The 12,374-nt window shown below is 39.5% G+C and overlaps 1 protein-coding gene across 1 annotated transcript in view; it reads right to left on the bottom strand.

Moving 5' to 3' along the window:
* The window catches only part of pcdh11 (protocadherin 11), a 152,766-nt gene that overhangs the window by 76,988 nt on the left and 63,404 nt on the right, over positions 1–12,374 (bottom strand). Inside the window, exon 4 of the mRNA XM_077578078.1 lies at positions 7,765–7,824. Within this exon, the coding sequence (XP_077434204.1) occupies positions 7,765–7,824 (60 nt within the window). The remainder of the gene's footprint in view (positions 1–7,764; positions 7,825–12,374) is intronic.

Genomic DNA, 12,374 nt, shown 5'->3' with positions numbered 1-12,374 from the left:
ACTATACAGTCGATAGAGGTGTACATTTTGGTGCTGATACAAATTAGGACTGCTCGTCCTTGGTGGAGGTCTGCGCTCTACTGAGTGCCATCCTAGTTAATGTCTATTGACAGGCAAGATCTAGAGAGGGCCTAAATTATGTTAACTGCAAAACTTTGGAGATGTATTTCTTAAGAAATCTAGCTGAGGCTGGACCACCATGCAAACTAATGAACCTTTTCTTGCTTTGTTAGAGTCATTAACCATGAGACTCTAACCTAAAGTTTTCCTCTATTGGAAAACAGTTGCATGGTAGCAACTTTACATGGGGAATTGCTTGTCAAAGTGGGAAATGGAAATATAAGGCAAAACTTTTTTTAATCGTGCTGCAATATCTTTACACGGTTTTATTGTTTTTGTGTGTGTACAAAATTCAGAGGCGGCCACCTCCACCTTATTTGCTCACCACCTCCAGCCTGAATGACATAGTCAGGATTAGGGATGCTCGATACAACTTTTTCCCGATACCAAATACCAATACCACTAGTAAATAAAATTCCCCACCCATAAAAGACAGATGATTTTAAAGAAAGACCTATATATCCCAATATTTAACTTTTTCTTAAAATATCATGAAGTTAATGGCAACTTTGTATTTATGTAATTTCTCATTTCTTGTCCCTAATCATAACACGGCTGCAGGAGGGCGGCCGATAATTTGAGCCGGTAAAAACCCTGTATATATATATATATATATATATATATATATATATATATATATATATATATATATGACTGGCATGAAGCGTGCTGGCAACCAACAGTTTTCCCTTTCACTGCAAGTTAGTTGGTAAATAGTTTGTCAAGCTCTTAGTCAAGATAAAATGCTTTTACATTTTCAATTTAGGGTACCAGAGCAGTTGGACTGTCGACGTGGAGTGCACAATGACTTTCCATTAATAAGTTGGGAGCGTCAGGAGAGCCCAGTCTGAGCAGAGATTTCCATGTGGATATGGCCTGTGGCACTGGGGTACATGCCCCCAGCCATCTGGGCTGATTTGACAAATGATTCTCCATCAAAGGCCTGTGCACTGATTTGTGTGGTAATTGATTGGAAGGGAGGTCTTCAAATCCCTGATTGGTTTAGGGGGATATAGAGGGGAGATATTGTGTGGCATGTGCAAGGAATAGGCAGCCATCAGGAGAGAGGGAGCAAGTCCAGAGCAGGAGATCTGGGAAACTAAATGCTGAACTGTGCTTGATTCCTATTTTAAGAGACTTCTAATGGCATGTTGCAAGATATTTGTTCTTTCTGTAAGAAGGGAATTATTTGGTTTGCAATACAAGTTGTTTGTTGCTGTTCTTTCCCCCCTATGCAACTGCCACAATATCCGATTTGTTGTGTCACCATGGAGATTGGATTTCACCATACGAAAAGAAGAATTTGGTTTCTAATGAAATATCATTGATTGGTACAAGTCATGGTCCAATATAGATATATAACAGACATGACAGAGACGGAAACACATTAAATATTCCTTTGTCACTTTCTCCTGAATTTTTGATGCCATTAGCACTTGTTGTGGAAATTGTGGGAGAGGAATTATGTGTGTGATACATTTACATGGGGTCAATATTTGGACATTTGGAATAACTCCTTTACATGTGTGAGTGGGCATACTTACTCCCGTATACATTGAATAATTAGAAATTGAAATACAGTGACACACGGACAATGTCATGACGCAAATAGACGTCATTTACGCTTCTTACTTTCTAGTGTCAATAAAACATATGCCGCATTTGTGTCACTTACCACACTGATAAAGCATTCATTTTCCTCCTCGCTCCAAAAGTGTGGTTCAACATTTTTGTTTATCTCTGTTTTTTCATTTTTGTTGGGTTGCACGGCAGACGCACGGATTTATACAACATTCACACTGTGGCATTTTCGCCACAGAGACAAAAAAACAACGTGAAAATACCGAGAAAGAAATTGTATTCAAGTTAGGCTCATTTAGTGAGTGGCAAAGTAAGATGGCCGCCCCACACACAAGTAGTTCCTGTTCCCAACAAGCCAAGGCTGTGTCTGAATGAGAACACTATATGGTGTTCTACTAAGGGGTCATGGTATTTTGTAGGGGTGTCCAAATGTTGAAAAAAAAAGTAGAGCACTTTAAATTACCCACAATCCGCTTTGAAAAGAAGTGAACGTCGATGGTCACGCAACAGGTTAATATAGACCCTAATGCATTGCGAGCGGGAAAACATGGCGCAAGCGAGCGACTGCACATTAGAGAGCATCAAGGCGATAGATTAACCATAATGTATACCATAGAAAGTATTAACTCTTTGACTGCCAAAAACGTTAAATAACGTTTAGTAAAATCATATGGAGGTGTGCCAAAGACGTTAAAAGGCGTTCGTTTCAAAACAGAGGTGAAACTAACCATTTTCTATTGTTGATTACTGAAAAACGGAATAAGGTAGAAACAAACTTTTTTTTCTGATGAAAGATGAGAGTCCAATCTTTCATTTGGTAGTATGTGTGTTTCCATAGTCCAAACACAACATTTTCTGTGGACCTTGAAAGATCAGTCAAAATGCTTAATTCGGCTGGCACTGGGGAAAACCCGTTTTTGAAAACGTCTGGCAGTCAAAGAGTTAATTCTATTTAATTGATCATATGTAGATACAGTTAAAAAAAATAATTCACAAGACATAGTCAAAGATCTTAATCATGACAGGTACAGTGGTCATAAGGGAATCCGGTCACATAAAATATTTTTAAGCCTCGGCTATCCAATTAACCGGAAGTACAGTATTATTATTATTTTTTATTCTTTCAACTGTGCGACCCGCCGCAGCCCAGTCCAAAGTGATTCAGGGCCTGGGACCGGTCCGCGGCCCGGTGGTTGGGAACCACTGATCTACTGTATAGTGCCTTTTCTCATTAAAGTGGCGGGGAAGCTGTGTTAGTACGAGAGGCGGGGTACATCCAGCAGAACTTTGTGGGTGTATAACTAGCAGGAAGTAAAACACAACAACAGCTCAAATCAGGACTTTTTAAAATTGCCATATACTGTACCTTGAAGCCGGTAAGTTAAATGGTCTTTTTATAAAGAAAGAGACCAGAGTGGCCTGTTAATGTGACAGTGACAGTGGCTGACTGCCTTTATTACACGGCAGGCTGGTTGCGCCGCATACGTTTTCCCATTTCATCCAGACATGTGGTTGTTGGTAGTGACAGACGCCACATCGCACTCCCAGAGGCCACATATGACCTTTCAGCTTGTCTTTTTTTTTTTTTTTTACCCAGTAACAAACTTATTTCTTTGACTATGACCACCAATAAGCTTTTACGCCTGCTATCTTTCACGACAACCTTACATTAATTGTCATGTCCTATTCGAGACATGTTGAGAAGATGCACGCTTGTGATGCCTCCCTTGCCACGCATCTGCAGCTTGATGCCTTTAATAATATAAACTTAATTGCTGTATGACGACCCTCTTCTTTGGATGCCAGGGGGATTTTATTTTATTATGCAGAATGAATCATCATTACGGTGTGCTTATTCAGTGGCCATTTCTCGACTTAAAATGCTGCTGCATGCTGTTTTTTTAAGCATTCTTATTAACATGCTACACGCTAGCTTCCCAGGATGAATGCCCATGAAGGGGAGGGGGGAGTGGACCTTGCTCATTACTCAACTTTCCTATTGTTGGATGATTTGTTACAGGGGCGGAGTTTGTTTTGTGGGGCAAACACATTGGTGAAAGGACATCTTGATGCACAGCTGTAATTTGTCTTCAGTATTTCTGAGCTGGCACAAAATGAGTAGCAGTCAGGCCTCATACTATCTGAGGTACAGTACTTGAACCCCACCCCCATCCGTTGCCCTCTCCATCTGTCACCTAACTGTATAATATTGTAAGCACGGAGCATGCATGTATGTGTGCACTCATGTGTGCATGCATTCAACAATAGCACAAACACATTAATTAGCCGCACAGGGTAACATAAAAACACCACTATTTACTACTTGCATATTTCCTGTTTGTTTTATATTTTAGAAGTTCCCAGTGTGACATGTGTATGACACTGCTGTTAATATGCAGCGGGATAAAATCCATGTATGCGCTCATTATTGTGCACTACTTGTGGTTTAATGAGAAACACTTCTTCATGCTGCAGCCTTGTGAAAAACTGACACAATTTTCTACCGCCTTAAGCCTGGTGTCAGAATTATGATCTTAGCCTCACCCCTTACCCGGACTGCCGTACTGTAATGATGCTCTGAGGTGAGCCCACTCATCAATTATTCACAGAATCCAAGATTTTCACTCTTAATCGTCTTGCCAGCTAGAGGAGACCATTTAAGAAAACTAGCAGAGAAAATAAAAGGAGCAGGAATGGGGAGGGAACAAAATGAAGGCGGCAAGTTGCTTGGTGGGTGAATGAGAGAGTTAGCAGTGGGTAGACAATGCATTCCATTTGAGTATAATTGCAGTTTAACAATATGTGGGCCTTTGGGACTTTTACTATACAGTATATGGCCTTTAGACTAAGGTCGCTATGGAAACCAAAGGACCCAAACGACCCGCGGTGCCCACCCACTCGGACAGCCGTTAATCATCTTTGCTCAGATCCTGGCACTGCAAAATTTGGCCAATGTGTCAAGAAGCAATTATATATACCCGATCTCCTTCCTCCCCTCTCCTTCCCCATCTCCCACTCTCTTAATATAATCACAGAGCAGCACGTTTAAAAGCCCTCTCGTCATTACACTATCTTGAGGAGAGGGCGGAGGGTTGGGGGTGGGACGGTGTGGGTTGGTGGTGCACACAATTCAGATGAGGAGATGTGCAAAAAGACAGAGGATATTCCATTCAGACAACCATTATAAATGTGAATATTCTTGTTCATATGAATCATATCCAGTCATTTGCTCGCTCACTTAACGGGCTCCAGAGTTGACTGACGTACTAAATTACCCCAGCTGGCCCATTGCAATGGCGGCACATTTTGGGTCGGCGCAGATCATGAAGACTAATGGGAGCTGACGAGAGGGAGATTATGTTCTGCTGCTAACAGCTAAAATGCAAAGAACCCCATCCACAAAACCAGACATAAGCAAATTGATGCACAGAAACAGAACAGAGTTAAGGAAAAGGAGCATCACACTATATGAGACAGGACGAATGTAATATTGCCCTGAATGCCTACGGTAATAACCTAATGAAGAATTGTTCCATCCTTGCGTGAAGGACATGTTGCCTTCTGATCACAACTTGATAGCCTCTTCTTGTGATTTCCCCATGACAAAAATGAAGGAAGTGTGTTGTATTTTATTCGTATTTACTGTCCTCCCACCGTCCGCACTTGTCAAAGTCATTTCTCGACAGCGAGCTGTACATTAGCTATACAGAAAGGCACACATCTTTGTGCAGTTGATGATAGGCTGCTAGACAGGTTCCCGCCATTGAGCTTTTTTATTGAGGTCGTTCGTTCCTCACTGTGCGGCCACCGCCACTCATCCACGCGAAAAAATGGACACAGTCAATTATGACACATCCGCGGCTAAGTGAACTGAGATTGTGTGAATTTCACTGCATAACACTTTATCACATTGGGGAATGGCACAGAAGCAGAAGTGGAAAGTTACTTCGAAAGACTTGACGTCATTAGCGTGTGGTGATAACTCTGCATGAATTGGTATAATTAACATTGAATAAATATACACAAGTTGCTACAGCCAACCAACGGGAAACACATTAGAGCATAAGAAAGTTTTTGATGACCTACTTTACTTAAACAAGTACAGCAGTTTTCAAGGGCAAAACCCTTACCGTTGCCAAATGCTTTTTATGTGCCATGTAAAAAAAGTCCCAATTGTGCTGGCAATTTTATAGATTAAAAAAAGTATATATATATATATATATATATATATATATATATATATATACACACACACACACACACACACACACGGGGAATCCTCAAGTTACGGCAGAGTTCCGTTCCTACGGTGGCGATGTAACGCAGAATTTCGACTGAAGTCGGATTTCCCCGTTAAAGTCAAAATATTTTGTACAGTAATTTTGAAAAAACATATTTGCGCAACCCAGAAAACGCCGCAACAAATATTTCTTGTTTCCACACGGACATTCATTGCTGACGGACGGCAAAGAGGAGCTAATTAAAGCTTAAACACGGAAATGTGATGCGCCTGATGCCGAACTGACCGGCTGATGGACTAACGTTGCTGGAGGTAACAACATAACTTAAATATATAATATAATAAAAAGGTGTGATTACTGTGGGAAATTGACGAAAAAGAAGGTGCTACAGATGAGGCACGGGCGCTGTAAAGTCAAAATGACGTAGGTTGCGTGCGAGGACTCTCTATTTATATGTATATATGTATGTAATATATATACATATATATATACATATATATATATATATATATATATATATATATATATATATATATATACTAGGGGTGCAACAATACACAAAAATCACGGTTCGATATTTTTTCGATACAAAGATAAATAAAAAAAATATAATTTGCTTTTGACTCAAAAGTGCAAGTGGTTTACTGCAGAAACATACTGTCAGTGTTAATGTTTCTGTAGTAAACTTAGCACATTAGCTCGTTTGCTAAATTAGCATGACATTATGATTAAAGTAATTTCAAACATGGTGGTTTTAACGCCACAAGGTTATTTGTAGAAAAAAACACAAATTTTCAGGCGGTTTAGGAGTTCCTGGTGAACTTGTATCCATGAGTCTCTGACTATCTTCCACAGAGAATTCGGTATTTCCTTTAGCCGACTCTCTCCTCTCCTAAAAGCTGGAAGGGCCTTCTTGCGCTCAAAGCCCCGCCCCTAACCCCGATCCAGAGGTCTTTACTCACTTTAAAACACTGCCAATAAGTTGAAACTGAAAAAAAGAGAACTGAAACTGAAAACCAGAGAGTTGACGCTGAAAATCTGTGACACTCGGGGAAAAAAAGAGAGTGAAAAAAAAATCTTAAAAATACTTGTCTCAATGTCAATGCAGCTTTTTCCTTAATGACATTTTTTTTTCAATACCAAATCTTACTGTCAGTGTTGTGGCTCCATAGCTTATACCCTTAGCATTTGCATTTTGGCCTATTTTGAACTAGTATTGCTCAGAAAGACGCTGAGCACTGATTATGAGACTAGCAGTATATACAAATGATGATGCCAAGAAATATGACATTCCTCGGAGAAAGTGGGCGTGTGTTTAGTCTGCCGGGGCGGTACGTTGGTTGCTCACTCATTCTTACACATAAGATTGAGGACCCAATCATTTTCTTGGATTGGGCGGAGCTGGTGCTTAGAGAGCAGGAATTGAATTAAGAGATGGGTGAATGGAGGAAAACACACTTTGGCGGTGTTTTTGGTGAGGAATTAAAAATATTAACACGGCTTAAAGCTAAAACAAAGAAAAACATTTTTTGATTTTGCATGATATAGAGAGACCCTTTAACATAAACAGGTTCTTACATTTTGAATACAATTTTCCTGTATATTTTTTTTATTTATGTCAATAATCTTCAGGCCTGATCAGATTATTATACTTTACGTGTATATACAATTTACTATTATAATGTGATCTGTTAAAATCATTCCGTTATTATTATTCTAATACTGAGACATTTGGGTCCATGTTGAATGCCAACTTCATCACCAAACATGTTTCCAAGCCTGATAGAGTTTTTTTTTTTCTGAATTCCAAGGCGGATCTTACCTTATGAGGACACATGGGTGGTGGAGAGTTAAAAGACTTCTCTGGAGTCTGGATCGCATTCTACAAGAAAAACACATTATCAGGGGCATGTTTCATTGGAGGTCATCTCTTGTAAATCCTCATTGATAGAAGTTGCAGCTTATTTTCTTTCTTTAGGAGCACTTTGGAAAATATTTCAGTGGGTTTCAGCAACTGAATAAACAAGTATGTGCCATCTGACCACTAATCCAAGACCGGGAGCTTTTGTTGAGCGTCATATTAAATCTTCATCATGTTCATATCTATCCGACGTCACGAGAGCAGGGATGATGGTTTTGTTTTGCTTTCTAGTCTAAACCATTATTTCCGTCCCTCTACAAAGATTAACAAACCCTTCTTTGCAGTAAGATTCCCCAAAACATATGTCTATTTGCTGGAATCCTTTTTAGGTTAAATGATTATCACATTGTTAATATACAAGTACATTTCCTGCATACAAGAAAACCCCATTAACAAGCAGACACGAGGTATGTCAACAAGCCAACAACAGATGGTCCCACTGCTTGTGATTATGCAAAGATTCAAATTATTTGCATACTCACAGTTTCATGGTGAAAAAAAAAATGGAAACAGTGAGGTGTCTTGAGCTGACCTTAGTGAAAGATAAAACGCGCAAATGTATGAGGAGAAGCCAACAGGAAAGTGATAGCCAAGCGGAAGATCTTTGGGAGCCCACCAAGGAGCTGTGAGCCGTGTCCTGGGAAGACCCTGTTGTTTTCTAAGCAGGTGCTTTCAATTATGCCCTCATATCCAAACATGCAGCTGGGGCACGTTTAATGGCGCCCCGTACGGTATCACCAGGACAGATGTGACACTCAACTTTCGACTCTTAACATCTATATTTAAATGTAGGGAAGGAAAACACCTCGCTGGTCGACCTAACCAAGTGAGGATTGAGAGAGAAAAAAAAAACAGCCAGGCTTTTCCTGCAGCATAAACACCACATTCATGAAATATAAATGAATACATGGGCCTAGCTGGGACAATGAATTTAGCCGACAAAATTTTCCCTGCAAATTGAGTAGGCTATGTAACCATGATACCGTCTAATTGATGTGACAAATAAACATGAGTTATTGTCTTGGGGGACAGATGCAAGAAACGGTTGCTTTGTTTGAGTGCACACAAACACACATATACATACATTCATCTAGACAGAGCGATTTCCACCAATGCCCTTCATTCCAAACCAACCCCTAAAAATTCTGTGTAGCTTACTGATGGACCTGAGCTGCAAGAGCAAAATCTTTTGCAGCAAGCCAAATGACTTTTCCCCGTGTCACTATCACCTGGACCACCCACCTGCGTGCAAAACACCATGATCCTAATGTTCCAGCTCTACAAAAGCTCTTTGCCAGCCGACATGAACATTAGATGGGCACAAAAGAAGTCTGAGTGGAGCAGCTAACCCTGCAGAGAAGAAAGATTTTCCATCTCATTAGCCTTGTCACCTTTTTTAATGAACTGCTAACAGGGTAACGTGACCACAGAGAAACAATGAACAGAGCAAAAAGCAACACTGTTCAAATCATACCTTAAAAATCAACAAAAATAATTAGTGGTGGCTTGTATTAAAGAACATTGTGTATATGTGCCTTGTTTTTTTAAGCAATAACACCAGTGGCAATATTACTTTTCAAAGTTTTTTTTTTATCAAGGTTGTACAAACATTGCTGCGCACGAAATCAATCAATGTTTGACATGAACTGACATTATACAGCAAGTGGAGGGTTTTATTAGCTCTTTGACTGCCAGACGTTTTCAGAAAAGGGATGTCGTGGGTGCCAGCCGATTTTAAGCATTTTGACTGATCTTTCAAGGTCCATAGAAAATTATGTGTTTGGACTATGGAAACACACATACTGCCAAAACAAGATTGGACTCTCATCTTCCATCAGAAAAAAAAAAGTTTGTTTCTACCTTATTCCGTTTTTGAGTAATCAACAATAGAAAATGGTTAGTTTCACCTGTTTTGAAAAAAAAAAACGTCTTTTAACGTCTTTGGTACTCCTCCATAGGATTTTACGAAACGTTATTTAACGTTTTTGGCAGTCAAAGAGTTAAGGTTTAGATACATCTCATATAATTTTAGCTTAGCTTCTTTAGCATTTGACTGTATACATGGGATCAACATTTTCTTACTGCTCTACAAACTGGCAAAACCTGTGTTGTTTAACAAACGCTTTTGGACTAGCCTAAGTGGCTAAATGTGAAATTAAGATTTTAACAACCCATTGAGTTAGTCCAAATATCGAAACTCATCTTTCCTAACCTGTCTTTTAAAACAGATAGCCTACACAAGAGCTGCATTTGAATCTCTTAACTAACCTGGTTAACTCCAACACACCAACTTGCATATGATGGACCAGAAAAAAAAAGTCAGAAACATGAATTATTGCCTCCATCAATTCTGTCAAACCTTAAATTGTGTGCTTTTAATTCACATTGAATTTACATTACACATTGCTTTATGAGATTTATTTAAAAATCAGGATTAAAAGTAAACAAAGAGTGGGTATTGGATCTTCAGCAGCCATTTTAATCTAAGAGTGCAAATATTACAGAAGATGAAATATTTACAAATAAAAATGAGCTCCCCAAACAGTCCTGATTATCACTAATTCAGTTCACACACTGCAAGGAGACTCATCGAAATCTATGACTGCATTTCAACACACATTAGCCCAACATCTTATTACTTATCTATGCATTTTCATTTTTACTGCTATGCACATTTGTGAGCAAACAATGCTTACAAAGCAAGCTATAAATCAAAACTATTGAGTTAATCATTTTAGCACTCGAATAAAGAGAACATAAAAGGGGGACAGAGAGACATATTTTCACTAGAACATTTTACACCGAAATTGGTTTGACAATGCTTGGCTGTAAAGACTCTCCGATTACACCACATATTGATGTTTTTGTCTTTTCAGAGTGCTAAAGTTTATTTATTTGTTTATATATTTATTTATTGGTAATTGGATGAGCGCTGGAATAGCAGCTGGGGAAATGGGAAGATGTATGAAACAGGATCATTTTTGTCCGATTTCTTGGAAATATTGCAGTTTTTACAAGAATCGTTTCAGCTGAAAATATATTATATATTTATCAGTTTTACCATAATGAAACACATATTGGATCGACATGCAAGATTAGCCCGAGTATAAATAGTAGTCCGGTCACATTCAACATGCCAACCTCCCCAACAAGCCCCACAAAAATAAACAAGAAGTCTATTCAGTGCTGAGTGGACAGGGACTTGAGACACATTTTGTGTTTCGAGCTCCATCAACTCAACTTCCAGCATCCACACACAGGGAAGCCTTATATACTGTTGTCATCACTAAAATATTCCAGGCTACATTCAGTCATTTGCAGCAGCTATATACAGTAAGTAGTGTATAGTGCCTGACTTGCTGCCTGCTATACAGTCCTCCCTTCCCAATGAAATGCACCCTCGCTGGGCTTAAAAGGGCAATGTAGTTCAAGGATTATCAAATGCCCTTGATCATGTGATTTTTCTCTTTTTTTTTTGGCACATAGAACTAAATCCAGGGGGAGAGGAGCTCTTGACAGTGCAGAATGTAACAAGTAAAAAGCATGTACTATAGTGATGAAAAAGATCAGACTTATTTCAGACAATATTTTGCTTATCAGAGGTAAATCCATGCCATGTAAATCATATATAAGTTGTTCAATGGTTATATTCCTACACATGCGTGAATGTTTTTCTTTCATGTTGAGTCAATTGGTTTGAGATAGCCTCACTATTTGAGTATTGGGATGTACATAAATGTAGCGTAGAATTGTTGCCTTTGAAAACAACAACAACTAGGCTTTGGATGTCTGAACCCCCCGACTGATTTTCTCGACTAAACTCCTTCCCCCTGCCCCCCATGGCACCCTGCTGCTGTTCATTAGAAAATGCTGAGCCCGGGGCTATTTTGCAGGGTTTCAATCCCTGCATTAATATTTAGCTACTCGCTTTGGACATGCAATCAAACGGACACGCAATATGCGCAACACTTGTACCGCAAAGCAATGCCTTTTCCACGATGCCCAGACTGAAATCCTATAATAGCGAGCCAGCAGATCTGTGGCGCAAACCGTCCCTCAAAAACAAACAAAAAAAAACTCTTTTTTATCCTCAGTGTACTATCACCCCCAATTAATGTCACCGCCAGGACCAAAATGAGACGTATCAAAACAATTATTTTGATGTGGCTTCAAGCAGCTCAAAATTTCAATGTGAATGGCACCGGAACCTTGGATCATTATAATGCCTGCTTACAGGCCGAAAAAGCCCATCAAAAATGATTGAATATCATTTTAATGGGTAAAAACCTACAAGGCCTTCATACTGTCGACCTGACATGTTATTGATAGACCACGTCAGTCAAGCTAAAGAACACAAGGACAGCATAAAGACAGGCTGACAAGACGTAAGCAGACTGCCTTCCATCTTCCTCTCTGCCTGGCATGTTTATCTTGTATGTGAGCGCAGCACAGCACCGTGCATATGCATACACGACGACGGCGGTTCACAAAACCGCTGCCTGTGGGAAGCT

The sequence above is a fragment of the Vanacampus margaritifer genome, chromosome 10, assembly GCF_051991255.1.
Source record: "Vanacampus margaritifer isolate UIUO_Vmar chromosome 10, RoL_Vmar_1.0, whole genome shotgun sequence".
NCBI classification, from domain to species: domain Eukaryota; kingdom Metazoa; phylum Chordata; class Actinopteri; order Syngnathiformes; family Syngnathidae; genus Vanacampus; species Vanacampus margaritifer.
Note: the sequence above shows the minus strand (reverse complement) of the source record. Positions and strands in the feature narration are given on the sequence as shown.